This window comes from Gopherus flavomarginatus, chromosome 3 (genome assembly GCF_025201925.1).
Source record: "Gopherus flavomarginatus isolate rGopFla2 chromosome 3, rGopFla2.mat.asm, whole genome shotgun sequence".
Classification (NCBI taxonomy): Eukaryota; Metazoa; Chordata; order Testudines; family Testudinidae; genus Gopherus; species Gopherus flavomarginatus.
The window spans coordinates 197,721,415-197,748,920 of record NC_066619.1 but is presented as its reverse complement, the minus strand read 5'-3'; the positions used below and the strand labels follow the sequence as shown (position 1 = coordinate 197,748,920).

The window sequence follows — 27,506 nt, the reverse complement described above, 5'->3', positions numbered from 1 at the left end:
TGGCATATACAATAATTGGTTTGCAGTTCAAAGCTAAGGAAAGGAATGTTCTCCATAGATATCTCTGATCTGTTAAAGACTAAAAGTTCTGGTAAATGTCCACCACCCCAAAGCTGATTTCATAGCCGTTTTCACTATGCATTCTTAAATGAAGGTTGACTTGGTTTTCCATTCAGTTAAAGTTCTCAGCACTTTCTTTCTTTCTCCTGTCCTTTTTTACTTGTATTATGTTCAAATATCACACTGTCAAGGTTTGTGTACATTAATAAAAATTTGTATTGTATAAAGCTTTTTGCATTATAAGGCTGTACAGGGTCATTTTGACAGTAACTGGTATATTCTTTTGCATCTTATGTTGCATTGCCAATTTCTAGTGTATCCAGTTTGGAAGTACAATATACTCTAATTAAAAATGGTTGGCTATACTCTGGTTTCTTTTCTTTTTTCCTCTCCCCCTCCATTGGTTTGTTAACTAATCTATCTAACTTTAAGGATTTTTAAAAAATGCGGATAGGGAAGTTTTCCCAACAGGAGTAACAGACATAAAAAGGTAAGACAGACATTTTATTCAGTTTTAACCAGGAGAAAATTCTGCGATTTTTTTGTAATTCCAGTTGTTGTTACATTTTACGTCTTTCTTGATCAAAAGTAGGAAAATGTAAGGAAATTAATAATTGACTATTTGGCCTTCAGCCATACTGCCTTGTGTTGGAATCTTTTCTAATCTCACAAGCTAAGCAGAGTGGGACCTGCTCAGTACTGGGATGCGAGACCTCCAAAGCACTTATATACTGTTTGAAGTGGTGCTGCATGATTCAGGATGTGGCACTTTTTCCTTTGATTCAATAATGACCAATGCGCCAGTATATTTTTCAGGGGCATACTGTGCGGCTGAAAGTGCTGTCTTTCAGCTGAGATATATGCATGGTCTTGACCTTCTGAGGCATTGTAAGAGCAAAAATAGAATCTGTACTTGCTAGCCAAATGGAACTTTATGTAACTACATTCTATCTACCTTCCAAATATTCCCCCTGTATTTTAATTGAATACAGCATTCTTCACTTCCTTTCCTAAAGCTAATGTGTAGCGTTGTTGTGTACTGTTAAAAAGTTGCTGTGTTCCACCACAGGTATTTTAGTAGTGATCCCTAAATATCCTTGTATGATTTTCCTTATAAAGTACTTTGAGATCCTTCAGACTGTAGGTTGGGTGTATAAATGAAAGCCTTGTTGTGACAGCCACAACACAGAATTTAATAAAGGTCCCTCCTAGCATTCCTTGTAAAAGTCTGACTAATTATTCATGATAGCCTTTAGGTAAATTATAAAGAAATAGTGTCAATGATAAGGAGATTAGATCAGATTAGATTATCATAATCCCTTTAAGAGCTATGAAATTCTCATTTACAACCAGATTCTGCCACCCTTACTCATATTGAGTAGTATCTGACTCCACAGATAGCCCAGCTGAAACCAGTGGAACTAATTGTGGAGTAAGGTGCTACTTTGTGTGAGTAAAGGTGGTAGAATCTGGCCTTTAATTCCCATTTAGTACATTTTGGTGAAATAATGTGAATTTTTCTGTCATCCAACACAGCGTGTATGTTTTGTCAACGTCTTGTAAAGATCAGCATAAAAAAACGATAATGCCATTAAGACATTCAGATGCACAGGAGAGATGGAGAGAGAGGAAACATCTACACAGCTCCAAGGTCAGACAAATTGCCAAGAGTCATGGAGGTGAGGGCACTACTTATCAAAACAAGAGCTTGACACTTTGAAATGAAGTTAGAATAGAATATTGAACCACTGTAATGAAGGAATTATCTTATTCAAAGCAATCTTCAGTGCAAATCAAGCCCTGGTATAAACTTCTAATTAGCTGAAGAATTCTTGGTTGTATTCCTAGAACAAATATTCTAATCCTTGAGCACCTCGTAGTGAATACGACAATGCTGTATCATGCTTTCTCAGTCTTGTGTTTAATCCTGCTCCTGCATCAATTGGTAACTGGTTATGTTATAGGAAAGGTACTTCTGTTTTTTCCATGGCCCTGGCTGCATAATCAGTTACGTTTGAGAAAAGATTGCCTCGCAGTTTCCACCTCAGCTGTTTCTATAACAAAGAAAGGTAAAATGTTGTTCTTCTTCTTATACTTTGAATTACAAATATTAATAAATCTTCATCAAGCGTGTAAAGATGGAGGGTAAGCTAGACCCTGGGAAGCTTCTGTAATATCTTTCATATACAATACCAGAGACTGATCTGTCAGACCCTCATTATGTCTTAATCCCTCCCTTACAATAAACATTTTGGCCAGATCATCAGCTTTCGTAAATTATCATAGCTCAGTTGAAGTCGGTGGAGCTGTCACAATTTACATTAGCTGAGGATCTGGTCATTTTGTGTAATTTAAAGACAGAAAGAAAAAGTCCTGTTTGCCAGATTTGACATATTAACTAAAATGACAACATTTATTCCTAATTAGAGATGGAACTAAACCCACCAAACAAGGCCAAAGTTTCACAAATCTTATGGTCCCTCTGGACTCAAATTTGTGACAAAAGGGTTTTATAGATGACTAACAGCAGAGTCTATATCTTACCAAGCCACACATTGATCAGAACATACATACATACAGAACATAGGTCTATTACAGGAGAGTGGGTGCAGGTCAGACTAGATGATCATGATGGTCCTTTCTGGCCTTAAAGTCTATGAGAACAGTAAATACTCAAATAGTAAGACTAAAATTAATAAAAGTTTGGTATGGGGAAAGAGAGAGATCAAAATATGATATTTGCATATCTAGAAAAGCTAGATCACTTTTTAAAGATCTCTGTCTCCCTTGGAACCCTGCATGGTTTGATTTAGGTTATTAAAACTTTATTGAATTAGTTTTTCTGACATGTACGGAATATGTTTGTGTGGTGATATAAAGGCTAGTGGTACACAGATGGGATGATTCCCTCATTTAAAATTAGAGGGAGCAAATACCTGACGGTATAGTACAAAGATTTTGAGTATACTGCATATGCCTCATATATTACAGAGAAGCTATTTTAGAAAAGTTGTAGAGAGTTTTAAACATTTGAATTGGCACTATTTCTTGTAATCCTCTACCTATCAGACTGTAAAGCCAAGTGCCTTAGTCACGAGGAATCCAACAGTACAGGGCTCCAAAGGAGACATTAAAAACCTATAACAGTTGCCTAGGACAGCTTCTCTATATCCATATATAAATTGATGCTAATTGTAGAGATTTTTGTCATAGATCATATCAGTTGCGCATATCTCTCTCTCTCTCATATATATATATATATATATATATATAAAAATTATTGTTGTAATGTGGACACCTGTTCACTCTAGGAACAAATGATATATTAAAACCAAAACACACACACATATATATGTGTGTGTGTGTGTGTGTGTTTTGGTTTTAATATATCATTTGTTCCTAGAGTGAACAAGTGTCCACATTACAACAATTGCAATCATATTTGGTGCTAATTAGCTTCCTTTTTGGCAAGTCTCAGCAGAGAAGTTAAAGACTGGTAGTGAAAGTAAGCTACTATCTCACCCCTAGAAATGGCCCCTTCATAGAATCATAGAATATCAGGGTTGGAAGGGACCTCAAGAGGTCATCTAGTCCAACCCCCTGCTCAAAGCAGGACCAATCCCCAGACAGATTTTTACCCCAGTTCCCTAAATGGCCCCCTCAAGGACTGAACTCACCACCCTGGGTTTAGCAAGCCAGTGCTCAAACCACTGAGTTATCCCTCCCATCAAATTTTGTAATTTCCCAAATTACAAAAACTAGGTTTCCTTATACTTTGCTGTATTGTGGTTTTGAAGAATGACACTAACTTAAAATAGAGACCCCCATCATGACTTAGTGCTAGCAGATCAAAAAACTGTGTTTAAAACCTTTGATCACATGATGAACATGAGGAAGGCCAAGGGTCTTAACTTTCCAGTGAGATATTGTAGACTGTTGAACTGTTTTTGTCCTCTCAAAGAAATTTGACTAAGTATAAAAAATATTTCCTCAAGTCAAACATTATCAGAAAAGGTAAAAACTAAACAGTCTTGATGAAGTAACTACATATTTTAGTCAAACATCTGAAAGTCAGTTATGCAACAATATTTGCAAACTCAATGAAAATGTAGTGGCACAAACCATTATTATGGTTACACAAAAGAAAAGGTCCTTCTCCCAGGTCAGGACCAAGGCCCAGTGTGCAGAAGGTTGCACTGTACCTTTCAAACAGTACCTGTTCTGTGGGCTAATAAAGGATGTATTCTCCAGGGCTGTCAATTCAGTACCTTTTGCAAACACTTAATTCACTTTTTTTTTTTAAAGTCAACTCTACTCCACACACTTGATTGGCTGTCTAGTAACAATATGCTCCCATGAGGCAGGAATCCCATTTTTTGACCCATGTTCATTTTTCAGCTTCCCAAGCTGGCCGGAATGTTTTATTCAGTATTTTATTAATACTTGGTTTGTATACAGCCCTTGTCATCCACAGAACGCAAAAAACGTGACAAAAATGGGGTCAGTATTCTAATACCCAGGTTAAGTATGGGAGAAGCTGAAGCCCATAGAGTGACATAACTTGCTGTAAATCACACAGCAAGCCAATGAGAGAGGCATGGTGGATGAGGTAATATATTTGAATGGGCCATCTTCTATTGGAAAGTACAAGTTTCTGAACTACACATAGCTCTTGTTCAGATTTTGGGAAAGAAGCAGAGTGTCTGTCTTCTTTCTGCAGACCTGAGAAAAAGCTCTCTCGAAAACTTGTAACTTCCACCAACAGAAGTTGGTCCAGTAAAAGATACTACCTCAGCTACTTTGCTGGGACCAACACAGCTATGAAAATGCTGCAAAAGGTCAATGATAGAGTAGAAACAACCTTCTTGGAAAATTACTATAATATCTTTTAAATCTCTTCTCTTCATCTGTCCCTTGATGTGAGGATGATGTCTGTCAAGGGGGTTCGGTTAGCTGATAGGTTTTTAAGTGGCTGAGAAGCCCAATACATGACCTGTGGATTTTCCCACAGAAGTGGCAGTTGTGATCTTGGAGGAGACATAGTTGTTGGCTGGACTGTTGTGCCATTTCTTTCCTCCTTCATTGCTTCTCTGTCTCATGAGCATGTCTGTTCTCCTCAAAGTGAGCTGTGGCTCGGCGTAATGTGTGGTGCCACTGTGTTCTGTTCCTCGCCAAGTCCTCCTGGTTTGTTGGGTTGATGCCTCACTTTTAAGATGTACTTTCAGTATGTCTTTGAAGTGCTTCCACTGCCCTCGGCGAGCCCTTCTTCCCTGACTTAACCGAGAGAAGAGTACTTGCTTCAGGAGGCGAGTGTCAGGCATATGTGCACAGTGACCAGTCCAGCGGAGTTGGTGTTTCATGACCTGCACTTCTATGCTGCTGATGTTGGCTGCAGAGAGAACGCTGATGTTAGTTCATCGGTCTTCTCAGCTGATCCTGAGAAACCTCCTGAGGCAGTGCTGTTGGAACCACTCCAGCTGCTTGAGATGTCATCTATAGGTTACCCAGGTCTCTCATCCATAGAGAAGGGTGGGGATGATAACTGCCATGTGAACCAAGATCTTGGTGCCTGTTTGCAGATCCTTATAATTGAAAACTCGTTTCAGTAGTCTTCCAAAGGATGTGCTGGCACCACACATTTTCAATTTCTGTATTCAATTTCTGTGTCAATACTGGCTGTTTGGCAGAAGTGAATGCCAAGGTATGGAAAATGGTCCACATTTTCCAGGGGTTCTCCGCTGATAGTGATTTGTGGAGTATGAAGAGTAGTTTGTGCAGGTAAGGGCTGGAAGAGTACTTTAGTTTTCCCAATGTTGAGAGAGAGACATAGGCATCTGCAAAAAGATTTAGGGTACTTTGCAGATCAGCCTCTCTGTGTGCAAGAATGACGCAGTCATCTGCATACTGAAGGTCAGTGATGCCAATTTTTGTGATCTTAGATTTTGTTTGGAGTTGTCAGAGATTGAGGCGTTGACCATCCATACGATACTCAATCCTCATTCCATCAGGAAGGCAGTCATGGATGAGAATCAGGATCACGGCAAAGTAAATGGAGAAGAGTGTTGGAGCAGTGATACCGCCCTGCTTGACACCAGTGCAAATGATGAATGGTTTGGTCTCTGAGACATTGCACAGAGTGGTGGCAGTCATTTCATCGTGGAGTAGTCTGATGATGGAAATAAATTTCTGCAGACAGCCAAACCTACGCAGCACCTTCCATAGGGCATCATGATTGATAGTCAAAGGCCTTGGTTAGGTCGATGAATGCCATGAACAGTTCCGGGTGTTGCTCTCTTCACTTCTCCTGAATCTGTTGTGCCACGAAGATAATGTCATTTGTGAAGCCACATTGTGATTCAGGGAGGAGTTCCTCAGCAAGGGGGAGAAGGCGGTTTAGTAGGATCTGGGCAAGGACCTTTCCTGTGATGGAGAGGAGGCAATACCTCTGTAGTTCCTGCACAAAGATTTGTCTCCTTTCTTGAATATTGTAACAATGTTGGTGTTCTTAAAGTCAGGTGGAATTTCTTTGCAGGTCCAGATTTTGTCGAGAAGTTGGCAAAGTTTGTGCTGAAATATTGTTCCACCAGCTTTAAAAACCTCAGCTGGGATGCCGTCTGGCCTGTGCCTTGTGATTTTTTGTCAGGATGAATCTTTTAAATACACATAAAGTCATCACCATTGTAATATTAAAAAAAAAAAAAGATCATAATACAGAAATAACCCTTCTACTTAGTATAGGAAATACCTAGGGAGTAACAGTAATATTTACTTGCCAAACATCTGTAAAGATTTTAATAGCAACTACTGTCATTTTTCTACAGCAGTATAAATAAAACTCAAGTTTGTCACATACTCTCATCCCTCTGCAGAGGGATCAGTGTAAATAATCTTCCACTACTTGCTGTACTAAGGTGGTTTAGAGTCACATCAATTCCTATTCAAGTCAGGGAAAAGATTTCCATTGACTAGAATGGGAATTGGATCATGCCCTAGGAGCTGTGTTGAAACTCAGTAGCTTCAGTTCACAGTTGTTTCATATGAAAACCTTTCCGTCAGTTTTACTTTCTATGGGTTTGCACCTCCTGTGCCTAAAAATTCAATGCAAAGTTCAGTTGAGATTACTAACTTTCAACTGGCTTCTCATGAAAATCAGGTGGATTTTTTGTATGAAACCAAAAATGTGCTCAAATCACAAATGTTTTGACAAATCTAAGCTAAGTTTAGAGCTTGTATCTGAACCCTGTAAGAGCATGGTTTTACTTGGCTTGTGGTCTTGTTACAAACATGTTGCACAGCTCTTGGAATACTAATACTACATAGGCTAGAGATATGGCTATGCTGCACGTAAATCCAGCTATTGTGCTTGCATGCATGTGCACAGCAGCTGATTTTTACAAGTTGGATGTGAGAATATCTATAAGAGGGACTGAATTCCATGAGTGCCTACTGTACAGTAACAATACTGATGAGATGCAGCAGTTACTGAACTATCTGATTCTTCAGTCTGCTTGCCTACTTTCAAATAATTCGTGACAACTTCCCCCAATTGTGTCTAATATTTGAAGATGCCCCTTCGAAAATATGAAAAATATGGACTAAGGACGGAGTTACTGAAATGGTGGCCCATGTTCCTGTATTGTCCTCTGCAGTACAGAAACCTGGTGTTCCCACTAAGCTTTAGTTTTAAAATCTATAAAGGTAATTTCTGTCATGTACCTTCTTTTCCAGCTTTCTTCAACCAATGATTCATTGAAATGACAAACGTGGGCTTGTTACTCTGCTGGGAAGTTGCCTGTTTTAATAAAGCGCAACAAAGTGCTCTTTAGCTCTGATTACTGTGCTCATACTCCCCACACTGATGTTCTTTCTGGCCTGATGTGACCAGGAACACTAAAAAGGTCTCATTTTGTGGCTGACTAGACCATAGGTAAGGACTTCTGAAGTTGTTTGCTATTTTTGATTGAAGCCTGGAATCTTCAGCCAAGGGCTGGAACAAAATATTTGATTTTTAAAAGGGTTTAATAGAATATCCAATTGGGAGTTTCACAGAAACATTTGCCTCAGTCAGTGGCAATTGACTTGGGTTTGAGAACCTATCACATATTTCAGTGTTTAAAGATGCCAAAAAGTGGGGCATATTTTCTATTACTTCCCATTCATCCTTGTGCTCACTTCTGTAATTACAGTTTTGAAGGTGGCCAGGATATTCTGGTGTGATTTGGGAGACCCACATTTTAACGGCAAATCCTGACTTCAGGTGAGTGTAGGCCTTAGAGGAAAGGCCATTTCACTATACCATAGCCCATCAGCTGAGATATTGAAGTACTGACAGTGATTGCGTCCTAGTTAAAAAAAACAAAAAAAACAAAAAAAACACAACTTTCTGCCCTTCATTCATGTGAAAAAAAACAATCTAAGTGAACAGTAAGTTCCAAGGGAATCTACATTGGAGACCTAGAGCTGCTCTTGGATGGATGTAAGGCAAAAAGCAATCTGGGATTCCTATAAAAATCACTCTAAAACAAGCTGAAAAGCTAATGCAGAATCTCCTGGTAGATCCAGCAGAATAGATTATTATTAGGAACAGATTAATTCATATGACTAAAATCTCTTATATTTGAAAAAATTCTATTACAATATTCAACATAAAATTGTAGTGCATTATAACTAGGAACAGTTGTCCTGCTAATTATAAACCATTAGTATCTCTTGCTGAATAATATTTTTTTTAAATTGGTATGGGAGTGTAAATATGGACCAATATTTGCAGGAGTTATTGCTCTACAAACATGATGCTGTGGAATAAAGCACTAGACATGTATTGACCTCTATCACTCATACAAGAGACATTTCTTAAATGTAACTGAATAGCTCTTTTTTCTTGTGTAACTAGACTGATGCCTGTTTGCACTCTAAATAGTTATTACATAATAATCTTTAAGAGTTTTGTATATCTAGCTAGCTATTTCTAATGTGATTATGTAAGTAGAACCTAATGAAAAAGACAAACAAAATGTTAATGTAATTAAGGAATATGCACTATCTTTTATGTGGGCATTTCAATTAAAAATAAATAAAACCCATTACATGGTGATACAGTGCAAAGATCTCATTTTCATCAGTCAAAGTGTATTCTTATTCAAAAAGTGACAGATTTCTCTTGAGAGAACTAGAAGCAGCAATCTTCTCTTTCCATTCAAACCATGCAGCTGTACATAATTAAGGGTCCACAAACAGATCACATTCCCAAAGTTCAGACATCTCTCGATATCATGTTTTACGCATAAAAGTCCTTTTGAGATTGTTGTTGTTTTTCAGTGGTCTGTCTGATACGGTGAGTAATTTTATAATAAAATTTAAATCACATCTAATTATTAGTAGAAGAGAATTCTAAGTGCATTATAAAAGCTTATATATGTATGAATTGCTTTAACACTTCAGTAACATGACTGCAGCCATATCACCTTGTGGTGTTATCCTGTCCACTCTCATAAAACTCAACAGTATGAGGCCAGGTTAATTTTTGAATAGAAGATCTCACAAGAACCTCCAGTGGTAGCTGATGCAGGTATTTCAATGGGAGGCACTCCTCCCACTAGTCTGTACTGCAGTCATGGGATGTGACTGCAGCTCCCATAGACATACCCAAGCTACCTTTAATTTAGCTAGCTTAGGTAGCAAAGCAGTGAAGCCATGCAGGACCCTGGATAATTACTCATGAGGCTATCCTATGTGTCAGTGCATCCTGCCAGTACCTGAGCTAACTAGATTAAATCTAGCTCTCCAGTATGTCTGCTCAGGCTCCAATCACACCCTGTGACTTCATTATGGACATACTTTTAGTAATGAACCATTGCCTTGTGTGGTGCTGAACACAGCTGCTGGAGGTTCCATCTTTGCAGTCAGCATCATGGCTACTTGTATTGATTAAAAATCACTTGGCACTTTCCAGTATTCTAGCCAAATTCCAACTCATATGACAGGTAGTTTATGGAACAGTCTACAATTGTGTTTCCTCATAGGCTGTATCCAGTGAAATAATTGGCATTCATACATGAGTATCTTCTGTACCTTATGCAGAAACAGGATTTGTCCTGCCAGGATCACATCATTGGTTCTTCAGTTTTGGTATCCTGCTCCACTAAATGCCTTCTGATGACTCAGAAGAAAGCAAAAATAAAAGCCAGCAATTAGAGCTGACTGAAAATTTTCTGACAGTGTTTTTCAAGCAAAAAATGCCAGTCCATTGACATCAAAATGTTCTACAGGAACACATCAATTTTGCTGAAATTTCGTTTTGAAAAAAAATAGAGTATTTTGATAAAGGTGAAACATTCAAATTCAAGCTTGTAAGAATGCAACATTTTGATTTTTAATTTTGAAATGACTTTGTATTGAAATTAGTTTATATTATGTATAAAATAATACAGTTTAAAATAGAATTAAAATAAGTTAACATAGAAATGAAATAAAACAGGTTCGCTGAACTAAAGCAAACTTTTTTGTTCAGATTCTGAATTAAATTTTCCCCCAAAAAATGTCAGAATTTCACATGGAAGAGAAATTTTGGTTCCTGGCCAATACTACCAACAATACATCTGACCAATGGGCTTTGAATCAAATCCCCAAAGTAGTTTCCACAGGGAAGAGTCCTTGCAGATTCTTTACTGAGGTGTTCCTTTTCCAACAGTTTTTCTGTTACGGGAATGAGAGTGCTCTCCTGTCGACTCCTGTACTCCTCCGCCATGAGAGGCGCAGGCGGAGTCGACGGGGGAGCAGCAGCAGTTGACTCACTACAGTGAAGACACCACAGTGAGTAGGTCTAAGTATGTCAACTTAGATCGATCGATTGATCAATCTCTCCTCTCCCTCCCTCTCCCCCCTACCCCTCCCCCCGTGTAGACCAGGCTTAAGAGTAGAAATCCAGTCAATTTAGTATGTTCAAAGAAGGGAAAATTAACCTGCAAGTTAGCTTCTCTGCAATTATCATCATTTGACTTGCTTCCCTGCTTGCCCACTCAACTTCTACTGAGACTTGGGAAGTAAAAGATTTTGATTACTTTCTTTCTGATCATACTATCACATAAATGTATATTTCTGGCATAAACTATTCAGAGGGGATTAGAAGCACTTTGCTGCTGAGACACTGAGGCCATGTCTACATCTAAAATTTTGCAGCGCTGGTTGTTACAGCTGTATTAGTACAGCTGTATAGGGCCAGCGCTGCAGAGTGGCCACACTTACAGCAACCAGCGCTGCAAGTGGTGTTAGATGTGGCCACACTGCAGCGCTGTTGGGCGGCTTCAAGGGGTTTCGGGGAACGCGAGAGCAAACCGGGAAAGGAGACCAACTTCGCCGCGGTTTGCTCTCGCGTTCCGCGAACCACCCTGCAAACCGCAGGGAAGGAGACCTGCTTGCTCGGGTTCGGGGAACGCGAGAGCAAACCGGGAAAGGAGACCAGCTTCGCCGCGGTTTGCTCTCGCGTTCCGCGAACCACCGTGCAAACCGCAGGGAAGGAGACCTGCTTGTTCGGGGAACGCGAGAGCAAACCGCGGCGAAGCTGGTCTCCTTCCCCGGTTTGCTCTCGCGTTCCCCGAACCGCCGAGCAAGCAGGTCTCCTTCCCTGCGGTTTGCAGGGTGGTTCGCGGAACGCGAGAGCAAACCGCGGCGAAGCTGGTCTCCTTCCCCGGTTTGCTCTCGCGTTCCCGGAACCACCCTGCAAACCGCAGGGAAGGAGACCTGCTTGCTCGGGGTTCGGGGAACGCGAGAGCAAGCCGGGGAAGGAGACCAGCTTGATTACCAGAGGCTTCCTCAGGTATGCTGGGATACCTGCTTATTCCACGGAGGTCAAGAAAAGCGCTGGTAAGTGTCTATACTTGATTACCAGCGCTGGATCACCAGCGCTGGATCCTCTACACCCGAGACAAAACGGGAGTACGGCCAGCGCTGCAAACAGGGAGTTGCAGCGCTGGTGGTGCCCTGCAGATGTGTACACCTCCTAAGTTGCAGCGCTGTAACTCCCTCACCAGCGCTGCAACTTTCTGATGTAGACAAGCCCTGAGAGTCTGTTCATGATGCTCACGTACCTGCAGCAAAAAAACTTAAGCAAAGAACTCCACTAGCTCTCCCTCTCACACTAAAAGCACAAGACTCAAAAGCAGGAATTCAGTCAAATTTTATCTTCAGAGAAGATAAATTATAGGTAACTAATTGTCCCTTCCCATCCTTTGATCAAATACATCTACTCTTCCTGCTTTGTTTAGGTTGCCAAGACACATAAGTTTACTATACTACATTGTTTCCTTTATTTAGCATATGAAATAATGCAAATACCAGATTATAGTTAAATACCATATAGCAGTAAATCACTTTGCTTTTTTATTTTAGTGGCAACATCTTTTTCTTCTTCTTCTCTGCAGGAAGATGGCTTCAAAAAACCCAGATCAGAAGGCAAAACAGAATAAAGTGGTGTCTCTTCTGAACCACAAAGGTGAACCTTCTATGGATTCTGTGAATTTTTAACTCTTGGTATTTTAGTCTCTCGGTGTTTGCTGGACTCTAAGTTTCTGAGAAATGTGTGTATATAATGGAATATATTTTAGAGAGTAGATGTTTGATTTGCTTTTTATATTTTAATTGCTTCTACATCAGATATGAAAAAAAGAGATTTTTCTTCAAGTTTAATATTAAGTTGATTGAAAGTTTGTTTCGTGACTCTATAGAACAGATTTACCTATCTGGTGATATTGAAGTTCTATTAGTGCCAAAGACCTATATCTTGTATCTTTAGGGCACCAATCACCATACTATGTGGGTGCTTTTAATCTCTTTGTGTCTTTACATCTGGATCAACATAATTTAGCCTCATTGTGATGAGACAGACCCCAAAAACATAGTGTGAATCAGGAAGTCCTGGGATTCTAAGCTAGGACTTTATACTGAAGTATCACTCACACTTGTGAAGGAAGTTCTATGTATGCTGGAGAAGCCACAAGCATTTTGACAGTGGACTGGTAGGGAAACCTTATCCAACAACATGATTTTAAGTGGTAGGTGATGCGTCATTATTTCCCTTATCATCAGGGCCGGCTCTAGCAATGTCACCGCCCCAAGCACGGCGGCATGCCGCGGGGGGTGCTCTGCCGCTCGCCGGTCCCGCGGCTCTGGTGGACTTCCCGCAGGCGTTTCTGCGGACGGTCAGCTGGTCCCGTGGCTCCGGTGGACCTGCCGCAGGCGTTTCTGCAGAGGGTCCAATGGTCCCGCGGCTCCGGTGGAGCTGCCACAGGCGTGTCTGCGGGAGCTCCATCGGAGCCGGAGGACCAGTGGACCGTCTGCCGCCACGCCTGCGGCAGCTCCACCAGAGCCACCTGCCGCCCTCCCAGCAACCTGCAGAGCACCCCCTGCGGTGTGCCACCCCAAGCACGCACTTGGCGCGCTGTGGCCTGGAGCCAGCCCTGCTTACCATCTTCAGCAGTGGTACAGAAGATTACAACATCGGACAGGTGTGTCTTTCCGTCAAGATCACTATCTTGCCTGGCAATTCTAGCACTGGAGAAAGATCTGTCAGAATTTACAAGGTAGGAGATTCCAACACACAATAAAGTTGAAGCAACTGCAATGTTAGTAAGAGGTAGATGGCTCACCTCAAAGAAGGTGCAAAGATATGGTCAGTGAAGAAATTGGCACGAAAGGGCTTTGTAAAAATGGGATTATTTGTTGTTTATTTATAGCACATAATGGGCATTGCTAGGCACTTTCTAAATACTTGAGAAGGATGGTCCCTGCTCAGAGGAGATCACAATATAAAGACAGATAGACAAGTAAATAGGCTAAGAAAATGGGAACAATAGGCAATTGCTATACAAATCAACTTGATTCACTGTAAATAACATGACAAAAATGGGTCTTTAAGAGGGACTTAAATATGGACAGGGTGGAGGCTCTGTGGATGAGTTCAGGAAGGTCATACCTAGAGTTGTGCAAATAACTGATATTATTTGGTTTAATGGCAATTCCAAAAAAATTGTCTGGAGTGGAAATAAACACTTTGTTTCTAAATGTTTCATTTTGATGTTGAGCTTTTTTTAAGGCATTTTTTAATTAAAGGAAATTTTTAAAAATGTTTCAGTTTTTAAATGTTAAAGTGAAACAGTTGGATTTTTGGGGAAAAAAAAATTTCTGACAGTTTGGTGAATTCTGCATGAAATTGTAAAATGTTTCAGTTCACCCAAATCTGCATTTGTTGCTGAAAAAAGTTTTGATCAGAAAATTTGCCCAGCTCCTAGGCATACTGTGTACTGGAGGCTGCCTGGAAGAAGGCACAGAGGTGTTATAAAGAGGGATCTGAATTTCTGCCTTCAGAGAAGATGGCTGGTTTTGAGTAGCTCTAGAACCCAGGTCTTCTGCCTAGGCCACACAAGGGGCCTGTTCTAGAAAAGTTATACAATGAAAGCTACTTACGTAACAGCTATAGGTCTTTACCTTGTGTGGTATAGTCTGCATCTTCTGACTTTCTGCTGCAAAATTTTTCATTTTCTCAATATTTCTGCCCTCTGTCATGAAGTGGTGGAAAAAAAAATAGGCTGAAAACCAGCAAAGAATTTGAAACATGGAAGATTTATATTTTAGGGAAGCAAATGAGGCTCGGGGGAGTGATTTAGGGTTACACTCACCATTTTCACTGGCATGTTTTATCCAGTTCTGAGCTGCCTGATGTGACTTTGAACCACCAGAGTACATATTTTGATACACCTGTAAAAAGATAGTAACAAATCATTGCTCCTTATTCCAGGCTGCCAATCTGAGCACATCACAATAAATCGCTAGCAAGTGTCTATATTCAGATCTACTGTGTGATGCTGTCCTAACAGTTCCACAGAGCAGCAGCAAACGGAAATGAGAGCACTGCAGTGAATGTGAAAACAAGCAGACCTGCTGTAACCAATCATGTTTTATTATATGGGCTTGATTTTAAGAAGAGCTGCCTACTCGCAACGCCTGCTGACATCAGTAGGAGCTATGGATGGCCAGCACTTCTGAAAATCAGGCCCACTGTCTCTGGGTATCATCTATGATTAGCAGGTATAGCTTCTGAGAGAGAGAGAGAGAGAATGTGTGTGTGTGTGTGTAGTTCAGCATACAGAATGAGGATAGGATGGTTGAGCAAATGCCTCAGTGCCATTCAAAAAAATACAGGCTAGCATTTAGGGATCACTCTTCCTCCAAATTAAGTCAATGTCAAAATTTCCATTGCCTTCAGTGGTGCAATAACTTGCCTTTAAAAAGAAGTCACAAATTAAATTAACGAGTGTACATCTTCCAAGTCCATCTCCAAATGGCTAGTTAGACTCCAAACAATCAAAAATGCAATACTAAGGCAGGCCCGATAGAGGGGAAAAACACAACAGTATTTAAAAGTGGTAAAACATTATACCCATTTTAAATGTATTGCCCACTGGGAGCTATTCAGAGCAGGCCCTCCAATGTTTTGACCTCCAATAGGTCTTGTTCACAAGTCATTGGCCATAGAAGCCCAGCTGGTATTCCTAATGAACACAATAACAGATCCAATTACTTCAACCAATAAGCATTAAAAAGAAAATGCAGCACCAAAAGCCTTTATTGCTTTGTTAATTCAGATACATATATCTGCAGATATTACAATAAAGGCAAGAGCACAGCATTCTTACCCCTTCGCTTGTCTTTTCTGCAGACTACACATGCTCTAGTCTTTAACTCTTTCCTCACAGGTTTTATTTTCCAAACCTCTGTATCTTTGTTGCTTTCTCCTAACTTCTCTTTCCAGATTGCCAAAATGGGCTGTCCCAAAATGAACACATTTGCCTAACTGAAGCGAAATTGATGCTGAGTAGATTGATTTAATTACCCCTGTTTGCTTTATGTGTGTTTCTCCCATCATAACTTATAATCATCTTCAAGTAGTTGCAGCCGCATATTCTATGTGGGCATGTGCACATGCTTTGCACCAGAGCCGGAGAACTTTGCCTAGCAGCCCATGTAGGGAAAGCGCTCTCACCCTGCCCATGTATCCCCTCCCTTGGCCAAATAAGGGTGGTGCCATCCCAAACCCCTCTGTTCCTTGTCACTGCCCATGGCTAGAGTAAGAGCAGTGTGGTGTCTTCACCTCATACTTCCATCCTCAGTCTTCTGAGAACTTTGCTTGTATATAGTAATAGTAGCTTAGATGTAGTTTAAATGTTAGTTTACTGTTAGTAGAGCAGCTGACTTCCCTGTGAGATGCCCTCACGGGGTTCAAACATTGTACATCATGTAGGGGGGCCATCCCCAACAGCAATCCGCACCCAAAGTGCTTGTTGTGTCTTAATGAGGGACACATTAAAGAGTGGTGCTCCATCTGCAAGTCATTCACAAAGAGGACTCGGGACAAGAGATTTGTGGTTGAAGCAGCACCTTCTGGAGCAGGCTGTGAGAAGGACTCTGTGTCTGTCATGAAGGTCACAGAAGTCACAGATTCCGTGACTTTCTGCAACCTCCGTGACTTCTGCAGCGGCCAGTGTGGCTGACCCCAGGGCCACCCAAGCAAATGCTCCAGTGCAGATACTTAGGTCGCCCTGGGGACAGCCACACCAGCCACTACTCGGGCAGCCCCAGGCACCAGTCCCGGACCAGCCAGAGCAGCCGCAGTCTGCGGTTCCAGACAGCGGTCCCCGGCGATTCCAGCCATGGGGCATCCATTGAGTCCAGTACCGATGACATTGGCACCAGAGCCAACCATCTCCATGCCAACAGCATACCAGGCAGCAGCAGACCTTCTTTGCCTCTCAGTCCTGGACTCTAGTTCTCCAGTGCTATGACTTCAACCGGCTCTTCCTCCATTGTGCCTCCAGCACCTTCTGGCCATGTTGCAGAGCTGCCAGGTCTGTCAGCACCACAGCTTGCATTAATCATAGAATCATAGAATATCAGGGTTGGAAGGGACCTCAGGAGGTCATCCAGTCCAACCCCCTGCTCAAAGCAGGACCAATTCCCAACTAAATCATCCCAGCCAGGGTTTTGTCAAGCCTGAGCTTAAAGACCTCTAAAGAAGGTTTGCAGACTACCCGGGCTGCAGACTGTGGCATCGAGACTGGGTCTGGCACCGAAGGCCCACTTAATGTCGTGCATCCTTGGGTCTTGTCATTGTCATAGTGGCAGATCCCATCATCCAGTTTAGTACTGGCCTCAGTGCCAGCGCCTCTCCCAGTATCAAGCAGGAGTGGGTCCCATTTGGTGCCACTGGTGCTAGTTCCCCACTCCTCTTCAGCACTGATGCTGCCTCCATATTGGGCTTCAGATAAGTCTTATCAGTTGTTTGGCCCATCAGTGCTGGCTCCCCCATTTGTCACCACAGAACCTCCAAGATTCCTCAAGATCCAGTTCAGTGTTGTCGTCCTCGCCAGATTGCCCTTGGATCACTATCGATACTGAGATCAGGATAAGGGCTCTTGGTCTGGTGCTTACTGACCACCAGTGCCTTATCTGTATGCCTAGTGTTTCTTTGAAATCCCTGGGACATTCCACAGTCCCTAGTGTCCTACTCCTTGACCTAATCGAGAGAGATATCACTGGTCCCAACAATGACTCCTGCTCCCATACTGTCTCAACTGCAAGTGACCACTGAGTTCATTCCCTCGGAACCCATAGGGCTCTTCTGACCCGATCCTATGATCCATTGTTGGCACAGTGAACCGCCTCCTCATCCTCCCTGTATGACTCTACCATGCCAGAATCTTCCTCTTCCTCGGTGCCCGGGGACTTTAACATGTTTCAGGACCTCTTGAGGAATATGACCACTACTTTGGGCATCCACAGGGAATTCCTGCAGGAGATTATATATAAACTGCTGGATATTCTCCAATTATCAGCTCCAGAGATAGTAGCCCTCCTAATAAATGAAAGGTCTGCAAATGTCCTCTGGAATACCCCCACTTCATTGACTTTTGGCAAAGCGTTCGGAGAAACAATACTTCATTCCCATGCAAGGGTTTGAGGGTTTCTACTCTCACCAGGCCCCTAATTCCCTGGTAGTGACTGCATGACTAAATGAGGAGGAGAACTGATGTTCGGAGTGTGTCCAGCAGGTCTTGCTTAACAGGGGGAAGCTCTCGACTGATCAAACTATTCAGCCAAATGGAAGTGATTCTCGGTATGATGGTTAGCCCAGGGAGTTCAACCGACACTTCAAGATATCCTGGATACAAGCCAGAATCTGTTATACCTTCATTCTTCCAGTCTTATATTTAGTTCATTGAAAGTCCACCTGGTGGGAATTTTGGCATTTCATCCAGCTATGCGTCAGAGTTGGTGTTTTCAAATTCCATGGCAGTGAGATTCTTGAAAGGAGTCGCTCATCTCCATACATCAGTTAAAGAGCTGGTTCCTTTGTAGGGCCTTAATTCAGTTTTAGAGGCTCTTATGAGACCTCCATTTGAGCCTCTGGCAATTTCTTCTTTCCCCCTTCTGTGTCAGAGAAATGCCTTCCTTGTGGCGATAACACCTGCAAGGAGAGTGCGTGAGTTGCAGGCTTTGATGGCAGAGCCTCCTTACATGCAGTTTTGCAGAGACACAGGACCCCTGCAGCCACACCCTAAAGTTTTTATCTAAGGTGATTTCCCAATTTCACTTGAACCAAGTTTAATATCTACCAGTGTTCTTCCCTCAGCTGCATTCAATCCCAGAGAAGCAGCATCTTTGCACATTGGATGTCAAGTAATGTTTAGCTTTTTATCTGGATAGAACTAAACCTTTCCGTTCCTCACCTCCTCTGTTTGTTTCATATGCAGACTGAATGAAGGGTCAAGCAGTCTCTTCACAGACACTCTGCAGGTGGATAACTGTATCATGACAGCATGAAGTAGCCCAGACTTGGTCCTCTGTGCATACATTTGCAAACCACTATGCCATTACAGTTGCATCCAGAGGAAACCCAAACTTTGAGAAGGCAGTCCTATGGTCCTTCCGTAAGTACACTCAGAGCCCTACCTCCTGTTAGTATGGTTGCAAGTCGCTCACATGGAATGCACAGCTGCATCTCCTCGAAGAAGAAAAAACACCCACTTGTTGCTTTTATTCTTCGAAATGCGATGCAGACATGTACTCCACGACCCACCCTCCATCCCGTCTGCATCAGAGTCTATACTCCTGATATTCAGTGCAAAGGAACTGAGGGGTTTGGGGCAGTGCCATCCTTATATGAGCAGGAGAGGGGTTACGGCTGCAGGGCACTATTGCCCCCCCCCCCGGGTACTGCTAGGCAAAGTTCTCTGGCTCAAGTGAGTGGGGCGTGCACATGCCCACACAGAATACACATCTGCATCACATCTCGAAGAACAACAGTTACAGGCAGGTAACCATTTTTTAATAAATCTTTTGACTAGGATAAAATGCTGGTGCCCTCTATTGTCAACACAAGATCAATAGATTTAAATGATCAGGTACAAATTAACTTCAAATTCTGTACTTACTACTTGTTGTCTGACATATTTAGAATCTTCTCTGTAACCTGGATGTTCATAGTATTTGCCTGGAAGGAAAACAAGAAATGGAAGCCTTATAGCAAGTACAATGTTCAGTTCAATTTCTTGATAAAAATGATAATCAAGTTGATAATGTGTTGAATTTTACAATACACATATATATACAGAGAGGAAAATTAGGCTACCAAATTAAACACTGTCTGCCCAGCACATCCTCCTGGGGAATATTTGCGGGATGAGGCCACAGAGGAGGTGATCTCCTTGCAGTTATTTACTTCCCCTGCCACATTTTGCCATGTGAGGAGCAGCTTTTCCTCCCTGAATGAAAGGCCCAAGGCCTGTTCCCAAACTTGGCAACTCTCCAGGGATCTGAAGGAGATGAGGTCCATCTGCATGGAGGCTTTGTGTCTCATCAGCAGCCACCTTCTCCCAACCCACTCACTGGCTCCCCAGCGACAAGTCCATTGGAACTGTAATACCAGGTTCTCCTCTGACCATGGCTGTCTCCAGCACACTCCAGCAGAAAAATACTACAACCTGGGCTTGTATTTTTTAAATTGTCAGAGAAATGTCCACTTGGTCAGATGGGGGGCAATGTGCATCCTTCCCCTAACCTGGCCAGTCCCTCCCACTCCACCTGTGCAGAGCATGGACCATGCCAGGTGGCCGCTGCAGTGGTGGGTCCAAGAAGCACAGTCTGGGTTAAAATAGTTAAACAAGATCTGAGAGCTAAGTATATCTAATATACATGTTAGTTGCAAATATTTACATCTACTTTTTGAATGTACTTTATTTTAATTAAAACTCTATTGAAACAGCCAGCACAAAAAATGCATATATGGAGCAATGAGAAATAACTATGGATGCATTGCTGCCCCATAACAATGGAAGATTAGAATTCTTTTATTGAGTTGCTAATTCTGGATTATTAAAGATGCTATACAATGACTCATTAATACAGCTAGAGCCCTTTATTAGATCATTATCAATAAAAAACTAACTTTATGCACTGTTCTGGGATATGACCTTTTTAAACAGCAGTGCAGTCTAGTGAGAGCCCGGAACCTTCTGAGCTGTAATCCCAGCTGTACTACTGACTTGCTGTGTACTATTGGGCAAGTCACTTTAACCTCTCCTTGGCTGTTTCCTCCCCTGTAAAATCAAGGTGATACTTGCCTCCCTCACAGTGGTATGTAGACAATTACTGAGTTAAAGATTTGAACAGCATGAGGAAGATGCAAAGTGCTAGATCAGTGCAAAATATTGTTACTGTTGTTTAAGGATTTTAATTCTGCAACACTCAGATATAGCTAGAGGTAAACGGCCAGTGTAGAAGTGGGACTTCCCAGTCGTTGACGGACCATTGATGTGGCACTTTTCATTGGTATGGTGGAAAAACATCATGAAGGTTTCTTTGGTAATTTTTAAAAAAAAATTCAGGAGGAGACGAATGAAGGAGACTAACCTAGTAATTTAACACTTTGTCAGTCAGAGACTTTGGCAATACAGTTTCTCAAGGTAGAGAGAGACAAAAGACAGATAAATTTTGTTCCCAGCTACGTGCTGGCACCTCTCATTCAAGTGAATGAGGGCAATAATAATGTGGCCCATATAAAAATAAAGAATCATAGATTATTAGGGTTGGAAGGGACCTCAGGAGATCATCTAGTCCAACCCCCTGCTCAAAGCAGGACCAATCCCCAAATGGCACCCTCAAGGATTGAGCTCACAACCCTGGGTTTAGCAGGCCAATGCTCAAACCACTGAGCTATCCCTTCTTCCCTGTATGCAGGCTTTGGGAGGAGGAGAACTTACGGTACATCTCCGAGTTACATAGTCTTTACCTTTCAATTGTTGTTACTATGGTTATAGGAAATCACAAAGAATGTTGAAGGTTTTAACTAGTATTTTAATATTAACTATTGCACACAAAATGATTGAGACAACAATAAGGTGTTTTTTAAATATTAGATCAATATAATTAGCTTCAGTCAGAGTACTTGTGCTTATGTATCTTGTTGAATTGGGCAAGTTTAGAAAGAATTTGAAATATCTCAACATGTTAGAAACCAGGAAGAACACCCTATTATACTGTAGTGAGTCACATTCCCTAACCATAACAAACTTAATTTTTACCTTCTCACAAAGAAAAATCTCCACCTTTTATTGTAGCTCATTTTTCCTCATCCTCATTACAGAAGTGACAGCCAGGTATTTGGTATTTATGAACTACTGATAATGTAGACGGTGAGTACAATTGCCTTTCACAAGTTCACCAACAGCTTCAAAATATACTTATATAACAACTACAGCTTGAACTCTGTCTTGCTGAAAAAGATCTTAGTTTTAATATAGTTTTAATTAAGGTCATTTAATATAGCCCTAATTTGTTGGCATGTCTCCAGTCCCCAGTCTAGATCCCCAATCCATGAACTCTAACTTCAGAAATAAATTGTGTTATACAGTGAGAAAGACTGATGTTAAAAGTGATGATACTACACTATAATTATGTGAGGAAGCTCCAGGAGTTAATACTATACTTCTGTAATTGTGATCCCCAAATCTTATGCTGCTATTAATGAACTGCTGTGAGTGTTTTATTCAAAAGTAATGCTGCTTACACATGTATAGACAGACATACTAAAACATACCATGGTTTGTTTAGTTGGAGGAATAAATTCTAGCAATTATTGCAGTCTATGTTCAAATGTAATATTAAAATGTGTCTAATGACAGGTGACATTTAGTGACCTTAATAAACGGTGTCTGCAGCTACTGCTTCTTTGTTCCCATGGGTGAATTAACGTAGCCTCCATGGATTTGGGACTTGGGATCAGAGGGGGCCTATGGACCCACAAACTTTGGATCTATGGGGGGACATTACCCAGAAAGTGCTGGAGGTAGCATTGGCTGGGCCAGGAACCAGGTATTTTCCAGGGAAAAGTTTTGATTGGGGAGGTTGAGGAGGAGGGACTTCGGTTGGATCAGATCCAGGTTCCTTTGAGTTTCAGTCAACCCCTGTTTGTATCTGTTGTCCAGGGGCCATTTTGCAACTGCTTGTCTTTCACCTGACAGTTCCCTGAAACAAATGTTTATCTTTCTGTGGCAGTCCTGGACTGTTGGCCTACTTGGTAACTGCCTGGTTGCCTGGCCCATTTGACCAGACTAGCTAGAGGGAGCACCCCCAGCAGGTGCACAGACATACTGAGAAGGCTGAGCTGTCACTGCCTCAGAGGCTACGTCTAGACTATCCGCCGTATCGGCGGGTTAAAATCGATTCCTCGGGGATCGATATATTGCGTCTCATCTAGATGCGATATATTGATCCCCGAGCACGCTTATATCGATTCCGGAACTCCAACCCCAACGGAGTTGCGGAATCAACAGGGGGAGTCACGGACATCGACCCTGTGCGGTGAGGACGGGTGAGTAATCCGATCTTAGATATTCGACTTCAGCTACATTATTCACGTAGCTGAAGTTGCATATCTAAGATCGATTTCCCCCTGTAGTGTAGACCAGCCCAAACACTGGCTAGCTGGTGCTGCAGGGCAAAGGAACGCTGCTCCACAGCACCACATAGCCCGGGGTCAGTCATCCTGCAGCTGCTCTGGCCAGCTCTCAGTCACTCTATTATGTCTCCTACTCTTTGCCTCCCACCTAGATGAAACCTTCCAAGTGTTTTCACTCCCCGCCCCCCGCCCCAAACCTAAGTCTCTCCCTACCTCTAAATCATTGTCATTGCTCCATCAGTAACAAGAATCTAGAAATCACAGAGGTTACCAGATTGGCTAAGGAATCATCCTCGGAATAACCAAGTATGTTAGATTTACCTTTGTCATCTGCAGCAGTTTGTTTATCACTGTTGTAATATCCAGGTATATAATGAAGCTGGTTTACCATAAACACTCTAGAGAACACACATGGAGAGAGAACATTTAAGTCTTTTAGATCAAACAAAAGGCTGTTTTATTTCTATAAGCTTGCGCAATGTGATAAATTTGCAGAATCTTTACCTTGTCATTGGTCGGTTTTCTTTATTTACAGTAAGTTATGCAGGTGTTTTTAAAAATCTGTTTTACTTAGGTTCTTATGCCGTGCCCATCAACACAAGAACAAGAGCCCAATGGGCCATCTGGTTGGGTATCCGGTCTCTGACAGTGCCCAGTACAAGCTGCTTCAGAGGAAGAAACATTAGGGAACTAGGCACCAAAACAGGCCTGTTCTTTTCCCCTGGCACTTAGAACATTTGTTATGCTCTAGCTGGTCAATAAGGCATAGCTTTTCAAAATGTCACATGGGAGATGCCATTCTAGTTCTATAGTTGTTTTACAGGATTTGTATGTCTCTAGGAGCAGGACTGCAGGAGACAATTCTTAACTCCTGAAGACCATTTGCAGCTAAGGATCCCGAGTGGAAGAAGGAATCTATCTGTGGCTCATCAGCCAGTCATAGGAGGTCAGCTTCTTAGGCACCTTAGACTTGCCTCCCGCCCCTTTCTCCCCACCTCTCTTCTCAGCATATCATTCCTGGCTAGTGTAGGTGGCTGACTTGTGAAAAACCTCTTTTTAAGTGCTTAACTATCCCCAAGGAATATGAAAATGGGACTTAAATGCCTAAATCACTGAGGTGTTTTGGAATACCCTAAATCCTGCTGTGTCTGGCATTGTGAGATTGAATAGTGATCTACTACAAAACCCTGCCAGCCAGGGCAAGATTCTCAGCTGCCAGAAGGGATAATGTCAGTGTGTGAATGGGAGTAATGGGAGCTCAGTGCATGGTACTGAAAGCACTAGCTGCCTGGTATGTTGGAAAGACACCCCCATTAACCAAATGGTAAACTTCTTTCCCTTAGAGACATGGTGCACAGGCCAGCAAGCCTTCCTCCTCACTCTCTCAAAGATCCTGCTCTGCTGCTTGGGTGAGGGAAAGTTGTTCACTACATCTTCTGCCTCCTCCTCTTGGGAACTAGTACAGGAGAAGACAGACCCCAAATATGTTACAACATTATGCAAGGAAGGAATATACACATCGTAAAGTCAGAAAACTTTCAATTAATGTTCCAGAACCTACTTCATTTCCAAACCCTGTACTACTCCAACCCACCCCCTGCATGCAGTCCAAACTCTTCCCCATTGGTACTCCATTCTGATGCATTCTTCACCTATGTGCAGACATATCCCTGCCTGCTCTCCCGATCTAACACAAATTTAATTTATTCGGGAAGCATCTAGATACTTCCAGGATGGGAACTAGAGAAAAGCCTCAGTTAGAACGAAGTTATATTGGGAATGTAGGGGATGGAGTCCAGAGTTGAAGAAACAACTGCTCATATATGTATGTAGAGTGTTTTGGGCCCATATATTGAGTGACAGGAGGATGCAGGGTGGAGAACAGTCCATGATATGTGGAGCACAATTATGGTTGTTTTTACAATGAGTAGGGAGAGGGCCTGCATATGCCATGTATGGCAGGTGAGACTCAAGAGCAGCAAAAATTAGGTTGGTGTTACAGCTGTACTTGAGAATTCATAACATTTAGGCATTTAAAGTCTCACCTATAACAATGTAGCATATTTTAGGGTGAAATCCTAGGCCCACTGAAGACAGTGGTAAAATTCCCATTGATTTCAGTGTGGCTAGGATTTCACCCTTAGTTTTTTTGTAAGGCAATATATTTTTACTTTTAACCTGCATAATAAGGGGTTTTTTGCTTGTTTTTTAAAAGGAACAACACTGTATATATTTTAGATCTTATACTTAGGCCAGTGGTTCCAGACTGGGACCCCTTTTTCATACCAAGATCTTGGTCCCATCTAGCTGGGATCCCCCTTCTGACTTAACAATATGGGAAGGCCAAGATGGTTGCAACCTTGTGACACCTGAGGTGTCAACTCCCTTATCACAAACTCAGACTTTAGGCAATTGCAAAGTTACTGAATGTCTTTCTATACTGTATTTTTGATTAACGACATGAGTCATATATATGTTTTGGCTCTATCAGACAACAAATACTAACAGATGTTTTCCATCAGACCTAATATTAATCAGGATAAACAATGACATCACATTCTCTCAACAGCTTGCAAAAGCATGCTGCTGTGGCAAACTAAGTTTGCTTCCACCAAGAAGTAGGGATACTGAACCAAAGGAGGCAATTTTTTCTTTTTACCTTCAAGTACTTCTTGAGATTTCTTGATGGATGGTTCCTGTTTCTTGTTAGACTTGAATAAGGATTTCATCAAAAATGGATTTTTATAATAAGCATGAACACTGCAAATGTTTCCATCTTCTAGCATTGTGTAAACTTTAGTACGCTAAGATGTGTGAGTGGTATCACCAACTGTTCTTCAGTATAGCACTGCTGCTAATTGCAGTTCTACTAACAAACAGGTCCAGAGACTCTGCTAGAGGACAGGAGCCAAAAAAGCAGAAAGGAATAGGGAGAAGCTACAGCCTGCCCCATCAATTCTTGAATGTAATGCCTGAAATGTGAAAGTTGTCTTCATCATTAAATGGATAGACAAGCTGTAGTGTATATATACACATGTATCTCTGAGTCTAGATCTAGCTCTGTTTTATAAGTTAAAGTACTCAAAACTGAGTGGCAAGGCAATGATAAAATGATTCTAGGTTAGGATTCTGATGACATCATAAAGAATATGAGCCCTTGTAGTTTATGATCTCATTAGAAATCCTTGTTGCAGTTATTTACTAGCTGTTCCCATTCCAGGATTGAACATGAAGGGTGGCTAGCTTAATCCTGGGTCTTAAACAGAACCTGCCAAATTTGATTACCTGATCTTTTTATAGGGTATTCTTGATTTCTAAACTCATCCTACTCATTTTCTATAGCAGTCAGGTTTCATTCCAGTTCAGTATGTTCAGATTCCTCTTAGAAGAGATGAAAAATAAGACAGACCTAGTATAATAAGCCTCTCCTAGCCTCTACCTCTAAGAGGAATTTATTTTTCCACTCAAAAAACTACATATTTTAGGCTCCACTCAATAGGAATAAACCTTACTCTGGTGGATGAGGTCTATTTATCCTGGTAGGAGAGGAGGGTTTGGTTCTGCACCTTGCGGATTCAGCCAGCTCCTTTTTTCCATAACCAGCAGAATATGTTGTTGCACAGTTGGCCTCTCTTTGAGCCTCCCGTCTCCAGGCTTCCTCGGCATGGCGTTGAATTTCTTCAAAAGCTTGAGAAGAGAGAGGACTAAAGGGCAAAGGCAATTCAGGAGCTAAGAAGAAATAGCTCATCCTGGATGCAGCTCATAGATTCTGAGCAGCAACTTTACCTTACTTTAGAAATAATTTTCCTCTGCTGATGAGTGCTAGAGGTGACCAAGCCTAACTTTAACAAGGTTAAGGAAAGGGAAAGTGCTTTGCTGCTGTTGATAAAAGTTGCTAAGCAACAAGTCATAAAAACCTCTACCAGCACTACAACCAGCAAAAGAAGAAAAAGTAATTAGCAAACTACGAACTGGATTTTTGTATATATTTATATACCCGCTGGGAGGAAATATTTAGACATATGACTTATGTTAGGACACTGTCTATGCGTGCAGTGACAATTTTTTATTCTTATGTGTACTAGCATCACAATCAGTCAAAGGACAGGTCAGCTGAATAGTCTCCCCTTTGGCACTTCCTTTTAATTGTTTATTTTTTCATAGCAAAAATGCAGAAGGTGGTGGTAAAATAGCAAATAAAGCTATGTAGTAGGAATGTATACAGTGACTGATAAAAAAAAGTAAGGGCCTTAAAGTGAGCTTATGTAAATAAGAATAAAGCCTTAGCTAATTACTTTACAACAGTATTGCAATAAGGGAAGTATTTACTTTTCAGTGTCAACTAGTGTGTAACACACACATTGTAAAGTTTCTCATTTTTGTTACAAGTGAATAGACATCATTTACTCAAACATCTAAGATCTGTGAGAACTTCGGT

The 27,506-nt window shown here is 41.6% G+C and overlaps 1 protein-coding gene across 1 annotated transcript; it reads right to left on the bottom strand.

Annotated features, from left to right (window-relative positions):
- Positions 1-205: 205 nt before the first annotated feature.
- On the bottom strand, positions 206-26,866 carry C3H4orf51 (chromosome 3 C4orf51 homolog). The gene is made up of 6 exons (XM_050946691.1): positions 26,581-26,866; positions 23,390-23,466; positions 19,545-19,603; positions 14,733-14,811; positions 14,542-14,612; positions 206-2,114 (listed from the first exon to the last, which is right to left on the bottom strand). The coding sequence occupies exons 1-6, from the start codon at positions 26,814-26,816 to the stop codon at positions 2,019-2,021; spliced, it is 618 nt and encodes a 205-aa protein (XP_050802648.1). The 5' UTR covers positions 26,817-26,866; the 3' UTR covers positions 206-2,018.
- Positions 26,867-27,506: the final 640 nt, after the last annotated feature.